This window comes from Nerophis lumbriciformis, linkage group LG17 (assembly GCF_033978685.3).
Source record: "Nerophis lumbriciformis linkage group LG17, RoL_Nlum_v2.1, whole genome shotgun sequence".
Classification (NCBI taxonomy): Eukaryota; Metazoa; Chordata; class Actinopteri; order Syngnathiformes; family Syngnathidae; genus Nerophis; species Nerophis lumbriciformis.
In genome coordinates this window covers 23,135,001-23,162,685 of record NC_084564.2, presented here as the reverse complement: position 1 = coordinate 23,162,685, position 27,685 = coordinate 23,135,001, and the positions used below count along the sequence as shown (strand labels likewise).

Sequence of the window (27,685 nt, the reverse complement as noted above, 5' to 3'; positions counted from 1 at the left end):
TCAGCTGGGGCTGTTCTTGGTCTCATCTAGAGCACTGGGTTTAGGGGTCATGACACCGGCTGACCTGGATTACAACACATGGCTCTCGCAGCAATCCCAAAAGCCACTAAATATCATGTCAGCCTGGATGGTCGCTCCAGGGAAGGGCTTGTGTCATCCAACATTGACTCCCTTCTGGATGGTCGACAAAATCCACTGGCGGGGAAAAAGCATTCAATGTCATTGCTGTAATGTTAATTATTCTTATCTTACAATGGTTCATTTTATACTTTATCAGATAAAAACAAAAATGTCTAACCAGTTAACTGCAGATTTATTCTTCTGTTTTTTCTTGACGCAATATTGGCACCTAAGTCACCTATTTATGTACACTCCAGGTGGGCTGCATTTCTTGGGACCCTGTTGACTATTTGCAACAAAACATTCATCTGAGGTGAGGCATTTAGATGTTCAAGTGGTCGAGCAGATTGTGCAAGTATGACATGGAGATCCGGGTGAAGTAAAGCTCATTCAGTTTATTGATTTATGGAAAATATATATAACATCTTTACATATTTGAGACACTATCAGCAGAAGCTAACAGTCCATTATTTTTTTTCATATCATAATCAAACGCAGAGAGTGGTATTCATCGCTTCCAAAGTGTTTCTTCTGGAAAAACTCCCAACCAAACCAATTGCTACAACCCCTTTCTCAAGCTCACTATAATCGTTCTAAACAGGCCAACTTACATTAGGTATTTGTAAATATACAGTACGGTATATATGTATCGTGTTCAGTAAAACAAGCAAGCAGATTTGGGGTTGAATGACTGGACGACAAACCTAAGATGGGACAGCCAACAAGGACAAGAAATTACCGGTAGTGGAAACACACAAGTCGTTATTGCAGTAGCAACAGTCCAATTTGGTTTCTTCTTTAAAAACAAAACTTTTTTGTAATAGCCACATGGTTTAGACCAAAGTGCAAACGTAGTATGTATTTTAATATGTCATAGTTCAATAATCTGTATATTTTTTTTTTTTTAAATAAACTATAATCTTGCAAGAAAGTTGAGGCGTTTTGGGAGCATTATGGCACATTTCAAAACCAAAAAGTAAACAAAGCACAAGCTATTTACCACGACAACAACAGGCAATGCAAACTTTACGACACACCAATATATACTGTATATAGAGTGAGATATATTTTGTGACCAAAGTTTTTAGTCAATACATTAATATTTGAGAACACATTTATAAAGCACTACGTCAATATTGTATGTTTGCAGAACAAATGTATTAACAGCAGTCCCCCAGTGCGTCTTCACAACAATCGGCCTCAAGCAACACATCACACTAGTCTCTGCTCAGTTGCCCCAGCAACGTAATGCAACTCACTTAAAACAACAGGACATCCCACTAGGGAGAATCAATCTTGTTCTAAACCAAACTTTCCAACCAAGCACCAATAAACACCACGGACTAGTTGCTTTAGAAATAACCAATAGTGACACACATTTTTTTACAGATATATAGCTATATGAATGTATATACCTTCACTGTGCACACAATCTGACCACTACCTCTGATGGGATCAGAACCACCTTGTCGAGACAGGAGACCACCACAGAACGGCTGCATGCAAGAAGAGTACTCAAATTGGTAGAGAATCACCACTGATGCTAGTAGAGAGGCGAGGTTCTTTGCGGAAGCAGAAAGATTTAAATAGCCAACTTCTCTAAAATGATCGGTGGCATCGGTATCCATCCCCTCCCCCCCTTGCAGTGGCAGTGCTGCCCTTTCCTCTAAATTATTCATGAGCTGGGTGACTCGGTAGAATCTTGGTCGGAAGTAAAAGCCCTTTGGCCTTCTTAAAGCTTGGTCCATTAACTTCTTCAGGGATTAGTCTGTAGGTATATGCTTAGCAAATACCACAGAAGTATTCGGATGTTTTAAGCACAATTGACCGAATTCTACAAGTATTAATTTTGTTTTGTTTGGGGAAGTCAAGAGGGGGGTGTTCCTTTTTGTTCTTAAAGACAGTGATCTTAAGAGGACAAGCAACGTTAAAGAGAACATTCTGCATTGTCTTCACTTGGCGGTCATCATCTGGACGAATTCTGGTGGACAAAAAAAAAATCAACAGTTTAACCAGCTGGAAGCCACATTGTGCAGTTGCAATGTAGAAAACATCTCACCCTCGTAGTTAACCTGACCATCGCCGTCAATGTCAGCCTCGCGGATCATTTCATCCACCTCTTCGTCTGTGAGCTTCTCTCCTAGATTTGTCATGACGTGCCGTAGCTCTGCCGCACTAATGTAGCCGTTACCGTCCTGCAGGGGGAGCACAAACCCAACCGTCATTGCATAGCCATGCATTAAGGCAGTTTGTGTCCAACACAGGTGGAACAATATGAACATTTTATATCACTTAAACACACACTGAAATCTCTGAACCAAGTTTTGTTCAAAAATGTTTTAGAAAAAGAATTTAGATACATTCTTGGCAGAAGAAATATTAAATATTGTTCATGACTTACAAACCCAAAACCAGTGAAGTTAGCATGTTGTGTAATTCGTAAATAAAAACAGAATACAATAACTTGCAAATCCTTTTCTACTTATATTTAATTGAATAGACTGCAAAGACAAGATATTTAATGCTCAAACTGAGAAACTTATTTTTTTTTTGCAAATAATCATTAACTTACAATTTAATGGCAGCAACACATTGCTGGGGCATTTTTACCACTGTGTTACATGGCCTTTCCTTTTAACAATACTCAGTAAACCTTTGGGAACTGAGGAGACCAATTTTTGAAGCTCTTCAGGTGGAATTCTTTCCAATTCTTGCTTGATGGACAGCTTAAATTGTTCAACAGTCCGGGGTCTACGTTGTCGTATTTTACGCTTCATAATGCGCCACACATTTTCAACGGGAGACAGGTCTGGACTACAGGCAGGCCAGTCTAGTACCCGCACTCTTTTACTACGAAGCCACGCTGTTGTAACGTGCAGAATGTGGCTTGGCATTGTCTTGCTGAAATAAGCAGGGGTGTCCATGAAAAAGACGTTGCTTGGATGGCAACATATGTTGCTCCGAAACCTGTATGTACCTTTCAGCATTAATGGTGTCTTCACAGATGTGTAAGTTACCCACGCCTTGGACACTAATACACCCCCATACCATCACAGTTTGCTGGCTTTTGAACTTTGCACCTAGAACAGTCCGTATGGTTCTCTTCCTCTTTGGTCTGGAGGACACAACGTCCAGTTTCCAAAAACTATTTTAGATGTGGACTCGTCAGACCACAGAACACTTTTCCACTTTGCATCAATCCATCTTAGACGAGCTCGGGCCCAGCAAAGCCGGCTGCGTTTCTGGGTGTTGTTGATAAATGGCTTTCGCTTTGCATAGGAGAGTTTTAACTTGCCCTTACAGATGTAGCGACAAACTGTAGTTACTGTCAATGGTTTTCTGAAGTGTTCCTGAGCCCATGTGGTGATATCCTTAACACACTGATGTCGGTTTTTGATGCAGTACCGCCTGAGGGATCGAAGGTCACGGGCATTCAATGTTGGTTTTCCGCCTTGTCGCTTACTTGCAGTGATTTCTCCAGATTCTCTGAACCCTTTGATAATAGTACGGACCGTAGATGGTGAAATCCCTAAATTCCTTGCAATAGCTTGTTGAGAAATGTTCTTAAACGGTTCACAGACAAAGTGGTGACCCTCGCCCCATCCTTGTTTGTGAATGACTGAGCATTTCATGGAACCCAATTGGTTCCCAATTAGCCTGTTCACCTGTGGGATGTTCCAAATAAGTGTTTGATGAGCATTCCTCAACTTTCTCAGCATTTTTTGCCACTTGTGTTAGCTTTTTTTGAAACATGTTGCAGGCATCAAATTCCAAATTAGCTCATATTTGCAAAAAATAAAGTTGACCAGTTTGAACATTAAGTATCTTGTCTTTGCAGTCTAATAAATTGAATATAGGTTGAAAAGGATTTGCAAATCATTGTATTCTGTTCTTATTTACCATTTATACAACGTGCCAACTTCACTGGTTTTGGGTTTTTTTAAAAGCTCCTTGAGCAAACATCCACCATTTTCTTTTCTTGTAAAGGACTACACAGAACCACTATCAGGCAGTATTATTGGATGCACAGATTTGACATGAGAGCAAGGCAAAGTAATCCTATTCACGATTCTTGGCCAGTACTGTTGGGTTTAAGTACTTGGGCTGGAGTGAAGATGAGCGGTTTGTGTAAAACCTGTATTGCAACAAAACTGGCTGCTCTGAACAGGGCTGTTTAGAGAGGCTTAGTGTGCTGTTATTATTGATTCTTGGGGTATTTTGCCCAAAACATGCTACACATGTTAAAGAAAGACCTAGGAACTGTGGAGGCTAATAGAGGCTGAAGAAAAGGACACAAACCTTTGTGAAACTACAAATATGAGCATCAGTATTCTTCCAAAATCACAAGGCATCACAAAGAGACAACAAACAAATTGTGCCAAAAAAGGGGAAGGGATGTTATCGTTTCACAATGTTCCAGACCTTGTCAAAGACTCTGAATGCTTCTCTGATCTCCTCCTCGCTGTCTGTGTCCTTCATCTTCCTCGCCATCATTGTCAGGAACTCGGGGAAATCGATTGTCCCGTTACCTAACAGGCCACACAAATGTCATTTTCCACAACATTCTTTAAGTATGCGTTGCATTAAAAAAAGCAAGCTTTTTTATTGGCGGGGAAGTTGCAGGAGTTGTGAGTGTAAAAGGTTGACAAAAACACTCAATGTTATTTTAAAATAAGAGAAAATCTTCAAGCTTGTTTGTGCCATCTTCCTTACCGTCAGCATCGACCTCATTGATCATGTCCTGCAGCTCGGCCTCAGTGGGGTTCTGGCCTAGAGAGCGCATGACGGTGCCGAGCTCCTTGGTCGTGATGGTTCCATCGCCGTCCTTGTCGAACAGCGAGAACGCCTCCTTGAACTCTGCAGTTATGGAAATAACTCAGATTGGGTCCCGATGACACAGAAAAACTCACTTGGGCAGTAGGGACACAGAAACAAAGTTAAGCAGCAGCAGTGTGTGTGTGTGTGTGTGTGTGTATGACTCATTCAGCCCTTAAAAAGGCTTATACAAATAAAGCAGGCTGGATTTTGGAAGGGTGCCGGAGTAAAAATCACTAGTGAATTTATAGCAGCAGACTCCAAAATAAATATGCTTATGTGAGAAGACTGACTCAGAACCTTGCTGCAGATAAAAGATGTAAAACGAAAACCACACGATTTACGCGTTTATTTTCTGCAGCCGTTTGTCTCTCTGTCACCTCTGCCGCTACGCTATGTACGCACCTGCAATCTGCTCCTCGGTCAGCTGGTCTGCCTGTTGACAGAAGAAGACATTGGTAAAACTTTTGGTAGTTTATTTCAACAACAACTGCCTTCTCTGAAAAAATTTTACATGTTTGTTACATTTTGCAGAAATTCCCCAGGTCTAGTAATCATTAGATACAACTTTACAAGCTGCATCATACTGGGAAGTGCGTCAAACATTAGAAACACCTAATACCTTTGTGTACATGTCCATCACAAATGCTGTAGAGAAAAAAATGTTGATACATATATATATATATATATATATATATATATATATATAATATAATAATATAATATATAATATAATTAATAATTGTATAATAATTATTCGTAATTGTAATTACCGGTAGGTTATGTTGTCCAGTTGATATTATATAACATTACTATCATCTATGATCAAACTAAATGATAATGCTGACACATGGTACAACGTCACCAACTGAATTATTACATTAGTATTAGTACTCCACCCTAATAACAATTAAAAGCATGAAATTATGATCCTGATGTAACCACACTCCTATTTTTAACTTCCTCTGACATGTTACCTTCTGGCACCCTTGTGAGGTCTTACTCAGTCTGTCCATGTCAAGAGTGTCCACTTAAAGCTGCTCAAGTGTGATGAGAGCCGGGTATAAATACTCCACGACCCGAAATACACACACCTGCTAAAATAAGCGAGACGGGAATAGGGTCGCTTATGTAGCACACTGACGATCACCGCCGCTAACCTTTTTTAAAGTTATTATTTCATGATAACACTGTAAGTTTGTTGTCATTATTGTGTAGTTGTCATTGCTACCTGTTGATTGACAGACATTGTGTGTTAAGTCCTTTAGCTCTAGATGCAATGATGTCCAATGTTCCTGATGTAAATATAACATGAAATTTCAATGGGTATTTAAATCTCAATGTACTTAATGGTACTTTAAACTAGGGCTGTGCGATATATCGATATGCGCGATGTATCGCGGGTTTGTCTCTGTCCGATATAGAAAATGACTATATCGTGATATTCGAGTATGCGTTCTCACGCAGTTGCTTTTAGCTGCTGGCATTACACTACATGCTCTCCTCGCTCTTTCCTGTGTCTCCTTCTCACACGTCACATACTGTCACGACATACGTCACATACGTATACGCCCTCGCGGAGCAGAGAGGTAGCAGCATGGCTAACGTTAGCTGTGATGCTAGTGGTAATATGAGCGAAAAAAGGTGTGAATCTGGTAACAAATGAAGGAAGAATTAAATCCCCCAAAAAACAGCAGGGGTCCATGGTCTGGCGGTGGTTTGGCTTCAAGTGGGAATATGTCGAACAGACAACCGTAATTTGTCAAGTGTGGGGCGAAAGCGTTGCCATAAAAAGTAGCATTACTGCTAATATGTAGCATCGTTTGAAAAGTCACCTGCTAGAGAATGTAGAGTGTTTGAAACTCCGCACGTCAACATCTCCGTTCGGTGCCACACGCCCACACCATCAAAATGCCGAGGCAATCATTTCCAGATCAACACCGTATGAAATTTTAAAAAAAATTTTTAGTCGTGATTTCCTTCTCTGCATGAAAGTTTTAAAGTAGCATATATTAATGCAGTATGAAGAAGAATGTTTTAATGTGGACACATAGAATCATCATACTGCTGTGATTATATGCATCAAGTGTTCATTCAAGGCTAAGGCAAAATATCGAGATTAATATCGTGTATCGCGATATGGCGATAATATAATATTGTGATATTAGAAAAAGGCCATATTGGCCAGCCCTACTTTAAACCCCACGGTGCACTGAGACCGGTGAGGGAACACTGTAGAACAGTGGTCACCAACCTTTTCCAGCCCAAGCTCCCTGGTCTCAGCCATGAACTGAAGCAAGACCTACTCCTATGCGCATGTGTGCAAGTGTTTCCTTAAAGGAGGGCTCATATTGTAGGGCACCAAGGCAAACATAATTTTCTTTCGAGGCAGGGGCTCCAAAGCATGCATACATGCATATACTGTGTGTGTACGTGTTTGTGTGTATGTATGTATGTATGTGTGTACATATATATATATATATATACACACACACACACACACAGTTTTTTTTAATTCATTATTAATATCAACTTGTCAGCTTTTTTGTCATTACATGATGCCTTTATCTCTACGTTTACATTTTGATAGAGGAAGGTATTTTTTTTATAATTATTTATTTATGTTTTTAAGTTATGTACATTTATATGTACATGTAGATGCTGTATCGGGACAGATCCATTAAGAGTTTGAGCAGGAATTAACTATACACAATAAAACATTAACAAAATGCTGTGTCACATGAATGGTTTTTGAAGTAACACCTTTGTGACACGAAAGAAACACAAGTAATGTAAAAAAACAACCTAGCGTTTACTTTTTTATATCAATATAATACTCAAAGCAGTTTGGCTAATTCAGATGAAGTCTAATAAAGTCTAATAAACAAGCTTTGTTCTTCTCCATCAACGCCTCCTTGTAGTTCAGTGCAATAGTTTGGCAAACAAAAATAGAGTGACACCTCTCACATCGAATACACAAACTTCACATCCTGCGTTCAATTCGATGAGATGACGAAACATTTGAGTTAGTATTGATGTTATTTGAACACTGATATATAGTTTGCAGTTAAATAAAGAACGAGTGAGCATCCCAGTAAACGAACTAAAGACTTTATAAACAAGTTGTGACAATGTTCACGACACATCGCTTGCTGCATGTTTCCTCACCTCATTAACTCTCAGTCACAGCAGCTGATGGACGCTGTATTGAGAAAATGAAAGCAACATCAAATAGTTTTCTCCTTCGCTGTATACTTTTAGTGTGGGGACAAGTGCGCCTGTCTCCAATATTGTCGACACCTGTCTCCATCTAAACACAGCAGTGCGCTCTTAACACACGCTGGGAAGCAAGGGAAACTGACGTCAAACCAAGCGCTTGGCTCCGTTTACTCGGAGGGGGAATCTCCAGAGCAAACAAAGTCCGTGTAGCTTGTCCGCCATGATTATCAAGCCAAACGACGCTCGTGTGTTGCCTAAAATGCATTAATAAATTACGTTTTTTCAGTAGTTATAAAATTAGACGATATTACTAACCGTCTGGAATTTTATCGCAAATTATCATTATACCATTTACTGTTACATCCCTCGTCCATTAACAAGTAAAAAGTCAAGGGCGGTCACGGCATGTTGTTGCACTCTATGTTAGTACGGTAAATTATTTAGGGCATTACGGCAAGTCAAAAGGGCGGTCGTGGCTTTTGCCACAGTTGTCGTTATAAGTTAACGCGATAGCGCAATAACTATGAATTTGAATAACGGCACACATTTTTGGTAACAGGGGATTAACGTGAACACTTCCTTTTTGATCCTACTGTTGTGCCACACTTCCTTTTTGACCCTCCTGTTGTGCCATAGCCGGGGAACTTGGCTGCAGTTCACTTGCTACTGATGAGCCACAAGCGAGCAGAAATAGATAAAGAAAAGGATACACTACGGAAATATCAGGTTCAAAGCCATAAAAAGTTTTTCTCCGGACAAGAAAGGAATATTTTTTGCCGTGAGAAGAGACAACTTCCCTGCAGCAAAGACCTGCTGCACGTGTCATTCTAGAGGTGGGTAGTGCTTCACTTCCGTGTTCAGATTATGGTTAAGATACAGTGATAACATAACATATAGATTGTTACTGTGATAGATTTAGTAAGTAAGATGACATAAAAGCTCAACAGAAATTAAATACAGTCGGCAGGATGTCGAAATGAGACTTTTTTTTATTGCAAACAGTCGATCCGACATCAAAACATGTCAAGACACTTTATCAAACCAATCACTCACTTTTCCATCTTCAAAATAAAAGCGCTACACTACACATTCGGTTTAACGAGGTTAGGATTTCTCCTTAATGTAAGGGCTTCATATTTGCCGCCACACCTAAAAAATTGAAGTAATATAATGTATTGTAGCGTCCAGGAGAAAACTAAGTTGGACACTCATTTTATGTTAACATCGGGCCTAATTCCAGCAAGTATTTCTTGCGTTCACACACGTCTGTCTCCGTGTTTCAATCCAGACAACACTTGCTCATTTTCCGCCGACACGGTGTGTTCAAAGACCATGGGAAAAATGACCATCATAACACACTAAAATACACTAACACCAGCCATACGCACAGGGTTGTCTGGAGCGGAGGCAGCGTGTCCGCTCTGTGGATGTACTTTAAAATATTTGAGATATACCCGCGGACAGCGATCTTCACAATTTAAGATGACACTGACGGCTTTTAATGAGAGAAAGGCTCCCAGCAACGCGAAACAGGTGTGACGTCAGGCTCTGTGCAGCTCGCTTTTTGTTACAGACATGGCGTGACAAAGTCTAAACAGAGTCTCTAAACACGAGTACAGTCGCCAGTAACACTAGAAATAGATGCTAGATTTGTTGCCAGTCGGTTTTATTACAGAAAAAGTGGCTAAAAAGATTTGAGAAACCAAAAAATACAATTTGAAAATACAACAAAACAATATTCTGTAAGAAAAATATATGTTAATACTATACTTAATAACATATTTGTTTAAACTTATATTCACAACCCTTTTTAAAGTATATGCATCATTGCAAATCCTGCGATGATGTCATATCGACCACACGCCTAACCACGCCCCCACACCACAAGTATTTTTGGCAATTTAGGGGAAACCCTGACATTAAAAAAATAAAAATGTCCTACATTATGATCATGCTTTGTCAGAGATTTTTTTAAATGTTATTCTGTGATATTTGCACCTAAAGACATGCTAGTACATCAGTTTAGGAATATGGGTGTGGGGGGTATTTCTCGCAGGCTGAATAATTGTGTAAATTATTTTATAACATGTTCTGGTCAAGTCCTCAATTACATAATGATTAGTATGCTGAATATAATATTTTATTAATTAATAAGAGAATGTTAAAACATTGTCATGCAGCAATATGAAGCCAACCCCCTGAAAATTATCTGTCTAGGGTACACTTGTTAATGGTAAAAAAATAATACCTATCTTTTTCTAATAGATTTGCGATCGACCTGTAAAGTCCCAAAGATCGACTCGATCGCAATCGACGGGTTGTCGACCCCTGCTTTAGAACAACACAAATAAGGGCTAAGTCTTGAGGAAATGTGTAATAAACATACTAACTAACATACACTGCTAATGTTTACAAAATGGGGAAGACAAATAGACAATGTTTGATTAACACACAGCCTGGGGATACCTTACAAAAACACAGTAAGTATTTAAAAACAGCTAGCACAGCTCAACAGCTAATACATTCATTTACATATCTAAATCTGGTCTTGATAATACAATCAAACAGCTAGTTTAAGTTATAAGTACAATACTTACAATATAAACACTTTGTAAGACGCAATATAAGACTAGACTATCACATTCAACATTATGTAAAAGGCTACTTCCGAGCTCGGCAGCACACCATAGCTACTGCCATGTAGCGTCTTGGAATTGCAACTGCATGCAAAGTCTACTATATAATACTTGCAAATGACACTCAGAAATTGTATTTATAGTTTCTATAGTTATATGTCCACCAAAAGTTTCATGCTGTGCGTGAATGCACAAAGCTGCGCTTTGTTGATGTAATTGACTTGTTGGAGTGCTAATCAGCCATATTTGGTCAATGCATGACAGCAAGCTAATCAATGCTAACATGCTATTTAGGCTAGCTGTATGTACATATTGCATCATTATGCCTCATTTGTAGGTATATTTGAGCTTGTTGGTATATAATTACCGTAGGATAATGAAGGATGAAGTGATTAAGAAATGTTTAGTATAGATATGCTTAGAATAGGCCGTGCAACTAATCATATGTTCTGAGTTTCAGTTGAAACTGGGTCCAAGTTCATGTCTACGCACATTCAATCTTATTGCCCACATTCTTGCCACTGTTGACGTGGCTTCTTTGCCGAGGTCTGAAGGACAACCAGATATGAAGTTGGGAGTCCAGGAAGGAGAAGGCAGAGGAAGATTCCACGCCTGGAAGCAGACACCTCATTGCCTATTCATACATTTTGATATACATTGTAAGAGCGCGAGGGGAAGGGTGCGTCCGGACAGCACTGTGTAAGTCGCCGTGTTGATACTAATACCCTTTACTTTTATCCTCTTTGTATATAATTTACTTTTGCATGTCTCATGACACATTATCTGCATGTATTATTGGCTGCATTTCAGATAGTTGTTTGTGTGCCACGTTACCTAGCTTGCCAAAGATTGCAGAAAAATCTATTAAGAGAAGACAGCCTGCCGTTTCCTTTAACTTGTCTTGGACACACACATCTATATGTCCAATATGGCTCTTTCAACGTTTCGCGTTGCCGACCCCTGGGTTAGGCGAAATAAGTGCTCAACTTCAATCAATCAATCAATCGTTTATTTATATAGCCCTAAATCACAAAAGTCTCAAAGGGCTGCACAAGCCACAACGACATCCTCGGTACAGAGCCCACATAAGGGACGTCGATGTGAATGACTATGAGAAACCTTGGAGAGGACCGCATATGTGGGTAACCCCCCCCTCTCTAGGGCAGTATCCGTCGTATATACAGTCGTATCTGTGTTAATAGAACCCAGTTGTAGCTGGGATGCATTGTCTTTAATCTCCTTTCTAATGAGTTCAATTTTCTTATTAAAGAAAGTCATAAAGTCATCTGCCGAGTGAGTGGAGCTACTGGGAGGAGTCCCTTGTTGGGTTAGCGATGCTACTGTACTAAACAAAAATGTTGGATCATTTTTGTTGAGGTGGATGAGATTTGAGTAATATTTAGCTTTAGCTAAGGTAAACATGTGTTTATAAGTTATTAAACTATCACTCCATGCTTGATGGAAAACCTCAAGTTTAGTCGCGCGCCATTTGCGTTCCAGCTTTCTACATGATAATTTATGAGCTCTAGTTTCTTCTGTAAACCATGGGGTGCGCCTTTTAGGGGCTCTTTTTAGCTTTAGCGGTGGTATACTATCAATGGTGTCGCGCAGGGCGTTGTTAAAAGTTGTTAGTGAGGTTATCAATACAGCCTACATAATTTGGAAATGGTGCCATTACTGAAGGCAGTAGGCCAGCAAGAGTCATCGTTGTGGCAGCATTAATGTTGCGGCTGCTATAGTAGTTATTATTATTATTATTAGTTTGTTGACAATGAGTCAGAACTTCAAATTTTATAAGGTAATGATCGGACATTACTTTAGTATACGGGAGTATCGTAACTTTGGAGGTGGTGACACCCCTGACAAGCACTAGATCTATCGTATTACCGTTGCGATGCGTGGGTTCATTTATTATTTGTGTAAGACCACAGCTATCAATTATAGTCTGGAGCACCATGCACTGAGGGTCCGATGGGGTATTCATATGGATATTAAAGTCCCCCATTATGATTATATCGGGACATATGGTACAATACAATCAGCAAAATAGGATGGAGCTAGACCGTGTAGTATTTTATACGTAATACGTAAGTAGTAAAACCTTAAAGTCACATCTTAAGTGCACAGGAAGCCAGTGCAGGTGAGCCAGTATAGGCGTAATATGATCAAACTTTCTTGTTCTTGTCAAAAGTCTAGCAGCCGCATTTTGTACCAACTGTAATCTTTTAATGCTAGACATAGGGAGACCCGAAAATAAAACGTTACAGTACTTCAGCCTAAACCCTTTCGGTCTGTAAAATTGTCAATTTATGAATGTAAATGTATGAATGTTTGTTTATTTTGTTGACCACTGAACGAATAAATAATAAACTAAACTAAAACTAACTAAAAGCCGCTGTTAACTTCTTTTCATTCATATGACAATTAATGTAACGACTGCGTCGCATTTTGCGCCGTTCTCTCAAGATGCAGCAGGAACTACGGAGGCAACGTGCATGTGAGGCAATGATTTATTGTCCATGAAATCATGCAAAAATACAAAAGACCGAAATACGTACAGATAGCGTGGGAGCAATGGCAAAGCTTAGCACAGGGCCAAGAATCAAAGATTATGGAAAAATACTTAGCGTACGGCTTGCATGGAAGCAAGTAGAAAACGTCACTGTTACGTAACGCAAACATGGAAGCTAGACTGATTGTGGCGAGAAACGGGAATAAATAGCTCTCTGATTAGTGCCCAGGAGCAGGTGAGCGTCCCGAACACTAATCAGAGGCAGGTGAACTTAATCAGCAGTCATGGCAACGAAAACACAAACCCAGGGGTGCTGAACACAGAACTGAGGAAGTCAAACTAACAGAAGAAAACATGATCCGGGCAACGGATCATAACAGTTAATGTTAAAATGTGACTCAAAATATTGCTGTAAGACTTAACAATGACTCTGGGACAAAATATTTCCATTTCAATTTCTCTATATCGTTCTGAAACGGTGTGACTTGAGCCTAAAGTCAATTTAACTGAGTCATCTTGGGGGTTGCAGGTTTAAAAAAAAAAGACTGCAGAGGAGTATCTGTTCAGTATACTGTCATCCTCGTGGAGGGGTGATGCAATTTGGACGTTCGGGGATAAAAACAAGAGCCGGTGGGCATTTTTGTGTATGTTTACTGAAGCTTGTGTTTGAGCAGCGTGTGTGAGTTTGTGCAAGATGAATGTTAAATGTGTAGAAATAGCCTTGTTCTTGGCGTTGCGAGGGGTGCACTGCAGATGATGACAGCCGACTGCGCCAAGCATGGTTTGGTTGAACGCAGGAGGAGGGAGAGGATGGCTGGCACAGGAAGGGGAGGGAGGGTGGCATGGATGAAGGCTCATTCAGGGGAGCAGAATGCGCTTCAACGCATGGCGCAGGACGTGCAAACAGGAAAACATCATTAACCAGTGCATCATACCTCACAACGTGTTGCAACTATCTGTGGGCTGTGTTCCTTATGTTATGCAAGTGGTGGCCAATAGGCTTGTTGCGCATGCAGTATAGCCCCTAACCCTGCTTGTCGATGCAAGAGCTGCAGGGACCAAATTATGCATCATAAACGGATCAGATTGTTTTATGCATCCTGCCTCGCAAAAGGTTATAAGGAGATGAGTTTCAAGATAACATGGCACGGTGGTCTATTCTTAGCACCCCCACCCCCCTTTTTTAACCACCGCGCCCACTCTTGTTCGGTCACACTTCGCTATAAAGGATTAAATTATCGCCGTCATAAAAAAAAGCATATGAATGGCGCCGCAGCAACACGAAACGCGTGCAAATATTGACATAAAAGGTGCGCTTTGTGAGTTTGAAACACATTGAGAAATCTCTCAAACAAACGTGAATTATATTAGCAATGATAATAATAATAATAATAAACACCGTAAAGTGATTAAAATGGCAACTTATTGTTGCACTGACAACAGTCTGTTACCGAGCGGTCTAGTTTATTCTCAGACACATTACATGTTCATAATAATCAAAAAAAATATTGATTTCAGTGACATATTTGTTAGAATTAAAGCTTATCTTCACAATGTTGGCGTTAGCTTCTGCTATCAATGTGCATGCTATTGCTAACCACGTCGTTGGCCTGTACTCACCATTTTGACTTTTCAAGCTCCGCGAAGATGAGGAAAAACAGTCGTGTGGTGGATTGGAGATTGAAGGTAGCAACGCGGTGAACACTCTGCCCGGATGACTTTAATCGAATTCAGATTTATTCGCGTAATTATCTAAGAATCCGTTGAAGGAGTACGCCGTTATTGCTGTGGCCCCGGAAACCTCAACCGAGCGACGCCGGCCTGTCATGCTCGGACGGATGTATCCCTCCGCCGGGGCGAACGCTTGACCTCCACGGAGTCCGTAAAAACCTTCCAAATTCTCTCAGTTTGTGAACATGGCGTATTTTCAATTGCGAAGAAATTTAATGATCATCAATACATATTCATTTCGACTCATTTGATGTTTTAAGCAACGTGATTGATGAAGCACTATATAGCGTCGAAGTGCGCAAGGATACCACCACACCACACCGTAAAGAGGATGGAGCTGTATGGAGGATTAACGCTGACAATACTATTAAGTGGTAAACACGATCAAACCAGAAACAATCCCTCAATATTTCACACTTTATTGAAATATTTAAAGGTATTACACGATTCAAAAGTAATTTATATACCTTAAAAAACAAAACTTTAAAAACCATGATCTCCCCTAAAATTCCCCCCAAATAAAAGACAAACAAAAAAACACACAATAGTTGTTGTTTTTTTTACATGCAAACGTGTATATATTCTGCCCCCTTATGGGCGGCGTGGCTCATATGGTAGAGTGGCCGGCCAGACACTTGAGAGTTGCTAGTTTGAATCCAGCTGCTGTCCTCGAGAAAATAGGGCTTGGCGATATGGCCAAAAACGATATCACAATATATATGCTTCTTATATTGATCGATATCGATCGTTATTAATACTTTTGAGGAATTTAAGCCTGCCAATAAATACAGTAAAACAATTTCCAATTTACCAAGGGTGCTATTCATCAGTGGATGAGCGCTGCTAGGGTAATACAATAATCAAAGTAGATTTGAAGGTAGTTGCATATTTGAAACACTAGATGGCCGTAGTCCATCCATCCATCCATTGTCTTCCGCTTATCTGAGGTCGGTTCGCGGGTGCAGCAGCCTAAGCAGAGAAGCCCAGACTTCCCTCTCCCCAGCCACTTCGTCCAGCTCCTCCCGGGGGATCCCGAGGCGTTCCCAGGCCAGCCGGGAGAGATAGTCTTCCCAACGTGTCCCGGGTCTTCCCCGTGGCCTCCTACCGGTCGGACGTGCCCTAAACACCTCCCTAGGGAGGCGTTTGGGTGGCATTCTGACCAGATGCCCGAACCACCTCATCCGGCTCCTCTTGATATGGAGGAGCAGCAGCTTTACTTTGAGCTCCCCCCGGATGACAGAGCTTCTCACTCTATCTCTAAGGAAGAAACTCATTTCGGTCACTTGTACCCGTGATCTTGTCCTTTCGGTCATAACCCAAAGCTCATGACCATAAGTGAGGATGGGAACGTAGATCGACCGGTAAATTGAGAGCTTTGCCTTCCGGCTCAGCACCTTCTTCACCACAACGGATTGATACAGCGTCCGCCTTACTGAAGACGCCGCACTGATCCGCCTGTCGATCTCACGATCCACTCTTCCCTCACTCGTGAACAAGACTCCGAGGTACTTGAACTCCTCCGCTTGGGGCAAGAACTCCTCCCCAACCCGGAGATGGCACTCCACCCTTTTCAGGGCGAGAACCATGGACTCGGACTTGGAGGTGCTGATTCCCATCCCAGTCGCTTCCCTCTCGGACCGATCCAGTGAGAGCTGAAGATCCTGGCCAGATGAAGCCATCAGGACCACATCATCTGCAAAAAGCAGAGACCTAGATGGCAGTAGTGTATAAGCTATTGAACACTACACAGTAGTCTGAGAAGCAACTAATTAAACAAAGACATTGGAAGTGTCGGGATGTTGCCACACTGTCTGCATTAAAATCAACAAAGCTAAAGAAAGGTTTGTGTTATTGAGCTGATATATTAATATATTGTAGTTTCTCTTCTCACTCCATGCCATACTTGCCAACCATCCCAGATTTTCTGGGAGACTCCCGAATTTCAGTGCCTCTCCCGAAAATATCCCGGGACAACCCATCCATCCATCCATTTTCTACCGCTTATTCCCTTTGGGGTCGCGGGGGGCGCTGGAGCCTATCTCAGCTACAATCGGGCGGAAGGCGGGGTACACCCTGGACAAGTCGCCACCTCATCGCAGGGCCAACACAGATAGACAGACAACATTTACACTCACATCCACACACTAGGGCCAATTTAGTGTTGCCAATCAACCTATCCCCAGGTGCATGTTTTTGGAGGTGGGAGGAAGCCGGAGTACCCGGAGGGAACCCACGCAGTCACGGGGAGAACATGCAAACTCCACACCATTCTCCCGAATTTCTCCCGATTTCCAGCCGGACCTGAGTGAGGACAGCCTGTCGTCACGTCTGCTTGTCCTCCATATAAACAGCGTGCCGGCCCAGTCACATTATAACATCTACGCCTTTTGGAGCTCAGTGCACAACTGCACACACAACAAGAAGGAGACTATTATATATGACTCCGTTATCCATAGGTTTATCTATAACCCATAAAGTATAACATCGGAATTCCCATCATGCATTGCTTCAAAACTACGGCAAGTAGTAGAGAGGAGTGTTATGTGTGTGTATATGTGTAAATAAATGAACACTGAAATTCAAATATTTCTTTTATATATATATATATATATATATATATATATATATATAAAGGAATACTTGAAAGTATTTATTTTATATATATATATATATATATATATATATATATATATATATATATATATATATATAAGAATGCTTGAAAGTATTTCTTTATTTATATACTGTATATATATATATATATATATATATATATATATATATATATATATATATTTATATAAAAGAAATACTTGAATTTCAGTGAATTCTAGCTATAAATATATATAAGAATGCTTGAAAGTATTTCTTTATTTATATACTGTATATATATATATATATATATATATATATATATATATATATATATATATTTATATAAAAGAAATACTTGAATTTCAGTGAATTCTAGCTATAAATATATATAAGAATGCTTGAAAGTATTTCTTTATTTATATACTGTATATATATTTATATAAAAGAAATACTTGAATTTCAGTGAATTCTAGCTATAAATATAGCCCCCCCCCCCCCCCCCCCCCATCTCCCGAATTCGGAGGTCTCAAGGTTGGCAAGTATGCTCCATGCAGTGAATCCACAGCAAGACAGAAAGACGGCGCAACCACACTAGTGTTATGAGAGTAGCGTATGTGTGTGTGTGTTCCTTTAAGAATGGCAGCGACTGAGTGGAAGAGTTAGGAGCACGAGTGGTAGCATGCAGCAGTAGTGGCAACTGTGTCTGGTTATCCATCCTTCCATCCATTTCCTACCGCTTGTCCCTTCCTGCAGAAATAAGAACAAAGCAACTTAAATGTCACGAATCGGCGGCCTCGTCATTCCAACTGTAAAACAGAGCTTTGCAGACCCATTGTCGGGTAAAGTGAAGTGAAAACATCGGCCCTGGAAGGAACGTCTTCCCTGCGCTCCTCGACTACGGTCAGGGACTGGGAGCCGGGAGCCGAACAGCAGGAAAGGTGTAGTGGATACTGTTAAGTGATTGGCGGTTAGTGTGTCCCTCCCATTGCTTAGTGACACTTCCTGTTTCCTGATTCCATGGTTCCCAAAGCTAGAGTGACTTCATGAAACAAATCTTGGTTCATAATTTCTCGTTTCTTCCGACCAAAAATATCAATATATATCGAATATTTTATCGAACTCATTTTATATTGATATCGATTATGTGTCTATCGCGATATATAATGATATCGTGTTATTGGCCCAACCCTATGGGCAAGACACTTCACTCACTTTGCTCCCAGTTCCACCCACACAGATGTGATTGACAATGGTTTTGTCAATGCAAAGCGCTTTGAGTCACTCGAGAAAAAGCGCTATATAAATACAATTCAGTTTATTTATCTTGTATGTCCTTGGCAGTGGGACTAATGATATAATCGTTTCTTAACACACCTCGATGAATACGGAGCAATTTTAATATAAATTAACTGTGCTCAAATGACCAAATATGTCGATGCTGACATAAGCAGGCATTTTTTAAATAATATTAGATTAGACATGATTTCATCAATCTCCTGGCCATGTGCCCTCGGGGAAATTAAGCTTCCAATAGCAGCAACACCATATACAGTATACAGGATATTGGCAATAGCACAGCATACAGAGTAAGCAGGTAATATATGGAATTAATTAAGTGTGAATTGAAAAAAAATTATCTATAATAATAATCAAGGTGGAAAAAATAACACGATATGCTGGGACTTGAAGACTTCTAGTCCTCATGTCCACCATAAAGGACATTGGAAAAATGTGTTTCCAGTATCTTAAAAAATGCTGTGCTCCCAAAATCACTTATTAGACACAAAAAACACTTTAAAAAAGGCAACAACTGGAAACATATATTTCTCTTCTTGTACATAGTTGGTATGGCCACCGTTTTGCAATGACATCATTTCTATTTTCTCAAGACTGGAAAGCCCAGGATGTCCTTTCCATGGCGCGACTTCTTTTAATGTTGGTTTAAACTTTGCTTTTGAAATAAATTGCTGCGAAATGCTTGTGCCTTCCAGAGGACCAAAATGCAAACACATTTCAGGAGGACATTACCTTTTTTTCCTAATTGGCTGGAAGGAATCCCATGTTTCAACATCTTAGAGAAAGAAGGAGTCCAATAATTGCCTATAATGTTTCCTTCCCCTACAAAAATGCAGTTTTGTTAAGCGATCATATTTAATTCCAATATTTCCGTATCAATTGTTGTCCATGGAAGTGCTTCTTTTTTCACCAAGTACCACCACAGAAAACACTTGGCTCTCCAAGTACCACCATAATGACCAACATTAAAATACAGTAGCATAGTAGGCCTAAATATTCATTAAAAACAAGGCAGAGGTTTTTTTTAACAAGTTAAAAATGTTTGCCACTGCATGATAATATCTGGAGCTAAAGTCATATGGAAATTTGTTAAAAATTATTACTAAACTGGTGAGGCTGTATTTTCATTTGCACTTTAATCTTATTGACAGTTTAGTTAAGAAACATATATTATTATTTAGATTAATTTAGCAAAACAAACTGAATGTAAACACATTTTTTGTTATTATTTTTCCAATCAGCCGACCTAAGCCTAAGGTTTATGTGTTAAATAAATAGATATAATTATTGAATATGATTCTAATTCAGTGTTAGTATTTCAGTGGGCTCCGGGCCCCTGTATTTTGAAAATGTTGGGCCCCGAGATCAAAAAGGTTAAGAACCCCTGCTGTACAGTATTCTTCGTTGTTTTTCAATTGATTGATTGATTGATTGAAACTTTTATTAGTAGATTGCACAGTACAGTACATATTCCGTACAATTGACCACTAAATGGTAACACCCGAATAAGTTTTTCAACTTGTTTGTACCATGAATTGAAAATTCATGGTACAAATATATACTATCAGCATAATACAGACATTACACAAGTTAATCATCAGAGTATATACATTGAATTATTTACATTATTTACAATCCGGGGGGTAGGATGTGTAGGGGGTTGGGGCGGGGGAGTTAGGTTTGGTTGATATCAACACTTCAGTGATCAACAATTATATCATCAGAGAAATGGACATTGAAACAGTGTAGTTCTGACTTGGTAGGATATGTACAGCGAGCAGTGAACATAGTGAGCTCAGAAAGCATAAGAACAAGTATATACATTTGATTATTTACAATCCGGGGAGGTGGGAGGTGGTGGGGGAGGGTGTTAGTCTAGGGTTGTAGCTGCCTGGAGGTGTTCTTTTAGTGCGGTTTTGAAGGAGGATAGAGATGCACTTTCTTTTACACCTGTTGGGAATGCATTCCATATTGATGTGGCATAGAAGGAGAATGATGTTTTAATACGAGCACAAAACATGGAAAATTGAGACCTGACTGATGAATGAGTTTGTGATTTATGCTGGAGCTGTGCGTTTATTTTAATGCACTGGTGCAGGCTAACACACACACACACACACACACACGGACACAGATGGAAACCGGTAAGAGTGGGGTCCCTTCAACATTCACACCTGTGATGATTGATTGACATTTCACACAGTTTGAACAGTAACACTGTGTTTGAATGTTTAATTAAGTCTCAAATATTTTCTCTGCCTAGGAAGAAGGAAATATTTTAGGCCCCCGCCACTCTCCACCGTGACATTAAATAGTATAATTTGTCTATAAAATTGTTGTATCTATTCCTCTGCATAACAATGTAAGCTTGTTAACCTTAAAGGAAACAACACACCAGTCTTTCCCCGTCACCCACCGTGGTTACAGTGAAGCCAAGTGGTACATGTGCTTCATCAAATTCTGGTACGGCAAAAAAACAAACATGTTCTCCGAGGTCACATGCGTCCCTCTTGGCATCGCACCGACTAAATTAAGTAATTCTTAGGCGTTTGAGGATCACTGGTCTCAGGTCTACATGGTTTCCACTTTAGCTCCATCACAGTGGCATTCATCACATGCATGAGGAACACGAGGACAGCATGTAGGTGATCCACAGTCAGACAGGCAGCTACGTCTCAGCTTGCAAAGGCAGAAAGGACCACACATCCTAGCTAGTGTCGCCATCATGCAGTCCAGTCCTTGTCCAACCATCGTGGAGATCGTGTTAAAGAGAGAGTACGTGCAGCACACACCCAGCAGCATCAGGACGCAGTTCGCCACCTGGTAGGCTCGGATCTCCTCATGTTGCTTCCTCTGGCCGCTCACAAAGTCTCCGAAGCCCACTGTGCTGAAGGCCACAAAGCAGAAGTAGAGCGACTCCGAGTAAGTCCAGCCCTCCATGGCCGAGTAAAGAGAGGCAGCGCTGCAGGCGACGGCCATGACGGCAGCGAATAGGATCAGAGTCACTTGGTAGGTGGACGGCTTCCACTCGTCTTTTTTGGGGCCAACTCCGCCGACTCTTGCCTCCAGTCGGTCGTGTTGGAAGGTGTTGGAGTGGCACCGGTTTAACAGGAGGCTCAGCAGCGTGACGACTCGCTCCAGGAAGAGGTTGAAAAAGAGCACGGCGGCCGAGCAGCCGAACAAGCCGTAGAAAACAAGCAAGACCTTCCCTGCTGTTGTGGATGGGGCCGTCATTCCAAATCCTATTAGAAAACAACAACAATGTGTTATAAAATTAGGGATGTTCCGATCAGGGATTTATGCTACCGATTCTGATACCGATCATCCATGAGTGAGATCTGCCGATACCAATGCACATGCATTACCTGTACATTTTTTTTATTTATTAATGAGTGCTATTGACAATTTAACAATATCATTAAAAGATTACAGTTGGTACAAAATGCGGCTGCTAGACTTTTGACAAGAACAAGAAAGTTTGATCATATTACGCCTATACTGGCATATAAAATACTACACGGTCTAGCTCCATCCTATCTTGCTGATTGTATTGTACCATATGTCCCGGCAAGAAATCTGCGTTCAAAGAACTCCGGCTTATTAGTGATTCCCAGAGCCCAAAAATTTTTTGCGGGCTATAGTGTTTTCTATTCGGGCTCCAGTACTCTGGAATGCCCTCCCGGTAACAGTTAGAGATGCTACCTCAGTAGAAGCATTTAAGTCCCATCTTAAAACTCATTTGTATACTCTAGCCCAGGGGTCACCAACGCGGTGCCCGCAGGCACCAGGTAGCCCGCAAGGACCAGATGAGTAGCCCGCTGGCCTATTCTAAAAATAGCTCAAATAGCAGCACTTACCAGTGAGCTGCCTCTATTTTTTACATTTTATTTATTTACTAGCAAGCTGGTCTCGCTTTGCTCAACATTTTTAATTCTAAGAGAGACAAAACTCAAATAGAATTTGAAAATCCAAGAAAATATTTTAAAGACTTGGTCTTCACTAACTGACAAAGAAACAGATAACAGATTTGGTGTCCAGTTCAAAGTGTGACATGATTTATTTAAAAATTTGAGAGTTGACTTTTGTATTTTACATGAGTTATTATTTGTACAAACATGGTGCAAAGTAATTCATGATTTGTTAAAAATGTTAGTGGCTAGCTAGTTAAAATGGGATATTGTGATTTCACAAGACTGTCTTAGAAGTGATAATTTGAAAATGTTCAATTTGAAAAATGTGCACTTAGAGAAAATATAAAAATAAAGTGTTGCACATTGATATTTATCTGTTTCTATATATATTTATTGTGAGAAATCATTAAGATGATCAGTGTTTCCACAAAGATAAATATCATTAATTATTAATAATAACATAGAGTTAAAGGTAAATTGAGCAGATTGGCTATTTCTGTCAATTTATTTAAGTGTGTATCAAACTGGTAGCCCTTCGCATTAATCAGTACCCAAGAAGTAGCTCTTGGTTTCAAAAAGCTTGGTGACCCCTGCTCTAGCCTTTAAACAGACCCCCCTTTTAGACCAGTTGATCTGCCATTTATTTTCTGCTCTGCCCCCCTCTCCTTCGTAGAGATGGGGGCGGGTGGGCACAGATTTGGTGACCACAGTTGAACCGCTAGCTGTCCAAAGTCGGGACCCAGGGTTGACCAGTCATCTGTGCATCAATTGGGGACATCTCTGCGCTGCTGACCTGTCTCCACTCAAGATGATCTCCTGCTGGCCCCACTATGGACTGGACTCTCACTATTATGTTAGAGCCACTATGGACTGGACTCTCACAATATTATGCAAGATCCACTCGACGTCCATTGCACCGGTCGCCATTGGGCTGAGTTTTTTTTTGCCCTGATGTGGGATCTGAACCGAGGATGTCGTTGTGGCTTGTGCAGCCCTTTGAGACACTTGTGATTAGGGCTATATAAGTAAACTTTGATTGATGATTGATTGATTTTAAGCATACAGGGCGCATCAATTTAAAAAACGCTTTACGTTTGCTTTTTTTTTTTCTTCATCACTGATTTCTGCTAACTGCAGACTTCATGAGAGCCAACAAACATAATAAATTATCACTTACTGTACAACGTCTGCTGTCATTTGGATGCCGACTGCTAGGATGTTCATATATTCCCATTTTGATGAAGAATGTCTCATAATTCTCGCAAAGGAGGAAACAAGCGCTTTTCAGGTAGTTCTCGCCAGTTCCAGGTCTTAAATGGCTGTCAAAGTGTCAACTTGTCATATTATATTCTCAGATTAGATTTAGACTTCCTTTTTATTGTCATTCAAATTTGAACTTTACAGCACAGATAAGAACGAAATGTTGTTACATAAGCTCATGGTAGTGCAGAATAAAAAAGCAATAAGGTGCATATATAAATAATAAATATATATAAATAATATATAAATATACATATAAAATAAATAAATATATATCAATATATATAAATAAATAAATAGATTACTGTACAGATAAATATATTGCACTTTTTCACATGCGTCCACGTTTATGGATGTATGTTATATTGTCTTTTTTATTCCAGCGAGTTAATCCATTTTGGGGGGAGTTGAGGGGATAATTTAATTTATTTATGATGCGTTCAAGAGTCTTGCGGCCTGAGGGAAAAAGCTGTTACAGTGATCAAAAGTGTGATTTATGATCTAGAATAAACTTACAGCGAGCAGGGAAGCGAGAAAGCAGCAGACCACTGGATGATGTAAACATGGATCACACAGGACGTGATCACGTCGCCGCTATAAATAGTTTGTCTGTATTAGCGCTTAAATAGCTTTATCACTAATACTTAGTTAATATTCAAATCACGAAATGTAAATTGAGTATTGTTGGCGCTTTTTAAATGGTTATTTGTCTAATTTTATGGGCGAAATAGTGAAGCTCCCATTGGCTCCTCTGTAAGCAGACTTTTATTTACGTTTATTTAATATTTAGAATACATTAGAAAAATCCATCTGTCGTCATGTTTTTCATAATGATTGTGAACGATAGGCAAAATTCCAAAAAAAGTGCAATTCTGCTTTAAGGGGCTGATTAAAACAAATTCAATTGATGTATTTTGGTGTCTTTTAGTATTTTTTAGTAATGTTTGCTTTTTTTCACATAAAATATAAATCATTAAAATATTTGAATCCAACAAAGAGCCCTGTCTCACACTTCAATTCTATGGAGTCAAAACAGTACCAAAATGCGCGCTCATAAAATGTTTGTGCATGTGTGGACTCAGAGTATTGTAACACTGTTTTGACGCCATACAATTTACTCAAGATTTACGCTTTTACAAATCAAAGTTGCGTAACATTTACTACACCATGGGTGTCAAACTCTGGCCCGCCGTGTAATTTCATTTGGCCCTTGAGGCAATATCAAATTAAGATTAGAGCTGGTCCGTCGGTATTATACAGCGGCGGTGCCACTGTAACACCACATTCACCGCTAATACTCATACTTGCCAACCCTCCCGATTTTCCCAGGAGACTGCCGAAGTTCAGTGCCCCTCCCGAAAATCTCCCGGGGCAACCACTCTTCCGAATTTCTCCCGATTTCCACCTGGACAACAATATTGGGGGCGTGCCTTAAAGGCACTGCATTTAGCATCCTCTACAACCTGTCGTCACTTCCGCTTTTCCTCCATACAAACAGTGTACCAGCCCAGTCACATAATATATGCGGCTTTTACACACACACGAGTGAATGCAAGGCATACTTGATCAACAGCCATACAGGTCACACTGAGGGTGGCCGTATAAACAACTTTAACACTGTAAATATGCGCCACACTGTGAAACCACACCAAACAAGAATGACAAACACATTTCGGGATAACATCTGCTCCGTAACACAACATAAACACAACAGAACAAATACCCAGAACCCCTTGCAGCACTAACTCTTCCAGACACTACAATATACACCCCCCGCTATCACCAAACTCGATTTTGCATGTCACTATAAAGTTATATAAGCCTTGCTTGTTCAATATTCAATGCAAAACTTGTTTGGGTCCCTATTAAAAGGTTAATTTGTTCAACCTTGGCCCGCGGCTTTGTTCAGTTTTAAATTTTGGCCCACTCTGTATTTGAGTTTGACACCCCTGTACTATACAGCCTGTAATTGCTTTTTTTCATGTGTAAAACTGAATGAATAATGTGGTTTATAATTAAAAATAATAGTTATTAAACACATTTAGAGTATCCAAAAAACAGTCTCTTCAGTATTTATTTATGTGGCGATCGTGCCAATTTACAAAAATTCAACAAATCTCTGCGGATTACGGGCGGAGTTTAAATTTTGCCCGCAATTTCCAAGCACATGTTGTCCAATCTTAAATGTCTAATCAAAGCTTATGTTTGTTTTGTGTGAAGACCAAGCAGGCGCAGCAACGTGTAATAGTATATCAACTCTATATTGCTGAAACGACGTTTGCCATCAGACTTGCTTCCTTTTCCTGCCTACAGTGTTAGGATTTCTGGGGTACTATAGTTTAAAATCAGTCACTTCTTAATTTACATATATTTAACCTTTATTTTTCCAGGGTAAGGCAATTAAGAACATATTTTCATTTACAATGTTGACATTGCAAAGGGACCGCATTTGCATGACAGAGATGTTGACGTGTGATAATAATCTCAACCAAAATGGTGGCGTTTCTTTCTATGGTTATAATTATTAAAATTTTACTCATAATTTAAAAAAAAAACAATACAGTAATTTGTCAATAGGCTTTAAATACTGTATGCGATTTTACTGCCATCTAGTGTCAACATTTAAGTCTGTGTGGTATAAAATTAGTAAAACATCAATAAAAACATATAAACATCCATCCATCCATCTTCTTCCGCTTATCCGAGGTCGGGTCGCGGGGGCAGCAGCCTAAGGAGGGAAGCCCAGACTTCCCTCTCCCCAGCCACTTCGTCCAGCTCTTCCCGGGGGATCCCGAGGCGTTCCCAGGCCAGCCGGGAGACATAGTCTTCCCAACGTGTCCTGGGTCTTCCCCGTGGCCTCCTACCGGTTAGACGTGCCCTAACACCTCCCTAGGGAGGCGTTCGGGTGGCATGCTGACCAGATGCCCAAATCACCTCATCTGGCTCCTCTCAATGTGGAGGAGCAGCGGCTTTACATTGAGCTCCCCCCGGATGGCAGAGATTCTCACCCTATCTCTAAGGAAGAGACCCGCCACCCGGCGGAGGAAACTCATTTCGGCCGCTTGTACCCGTGTATAACATATAAACAATAAAAATATAATATAATATAATAATATAATATATAGGGCTTCACGGTGGTAGAGGGGTTAGTGCATCTGCCTCACAATACGAAGGTCCTGAGTAGTCTTGGGTTCAATCCCGGGCTCGGGATCTTTCTGTGTGGAGTTTGCATGTCCTCCCCGTGACTGCGTGGGTTCCCTCCGGGTAGTCCGGCTTCCTCCCACTTCCGAAGACATGCACCTGGGGATAAGTTGATTGGCAACACTAAATTGGCCCTAGTGTGTGGATGTGAGTGTGAATGTTGTCTGTCTATCTGTGTTGGCCCTGCGATGAGGTGGAGACTTGTCCAGGGTGTACCCCGCCTTCCGCCCGATTGTAGCTGAGATAGGCTCCAGCGCCCCCCGCGACCCAAAAGGGAATAAGCGGTAGAAAATGGATGGATGGATGGATATAATATATCAGTATATTTTCTATACTGTAAATATAATACGTAAATTTTACATATATGTTTTATGTTGCTACTATGGTAC

General features: G+C 40.3%; 2 protein-coding genes across 2 annotated transcripts in view; both read right to left on the bottom strand.

Annotated features, from left to right (window-relative positions):
- Window positions 1-495: 495 nt before the first annotated feature.
- On the bottom strand, window positions 496-15,140 carry calm3a (calmodulin 3a (phosphorylase kinase, delta)). The gene is made up of 6 exons (XM_061972903.1): window positions 14,923-15,140; window positions 5,341-5,371; window positions 4,834-4,977; window positions 4,543-4,649; window positions 2,180-2,315; window positions 496-2,101 (listed from the first exon to the last, which is right to left on the bottom strand). The coding sequence occupies exons 1-6, from the start codon at window positions 14,923-14,925 to the stop codon at window positions 2,073-2,075; spliced, it is 450 nt and encodes a 149-aa protein (XP_061828887.1). The 5' UTR covers window positions 14,926-15,140; the 3' UTR covers window positions 496-2,072.
- A 5,987-nt stretch (window positions 15,141-21,127) lies between these two features.
- LOC133614225 (potassium channel subfamily K member 13) overlaps window positions 21,128-27,685 on the bottom strand; it is a 14,067-nt gene continuing 7,509 nt past the window's right edge. The window contains exon 3 of the mRNA XM_061972068.2: window positions 21,128-22,166. Coding sequence (XP_061828052.1) covers window positions 21,496-22,166 — 671 coding nt within the window. The 3' untranslated portion in view covers window positions 21,128-21,495. The remainder of the gene's footprint in view (window positions 22,167-27,685) is intronic.

Bases quoted from the DNA above. Each gene is read 5' to 3' on its own strand.
- calm3a (XM_061972903.1), bottom strand. The intron at 4,978-5,340 runs GTGCGTACATAG...CCATAACTGCAG, and splicing joins GACCGAGGAGCAGATTGCAG to AGTTCAAGGAGGCGTTCTCG. The intron at 2,102-2,179 runs GTGAGATGTTTT...TTTGTCCACCAG, and splicing joins TGGTCAGGTTAACTACGAGG to AATTCGTCCAGATGATGACC.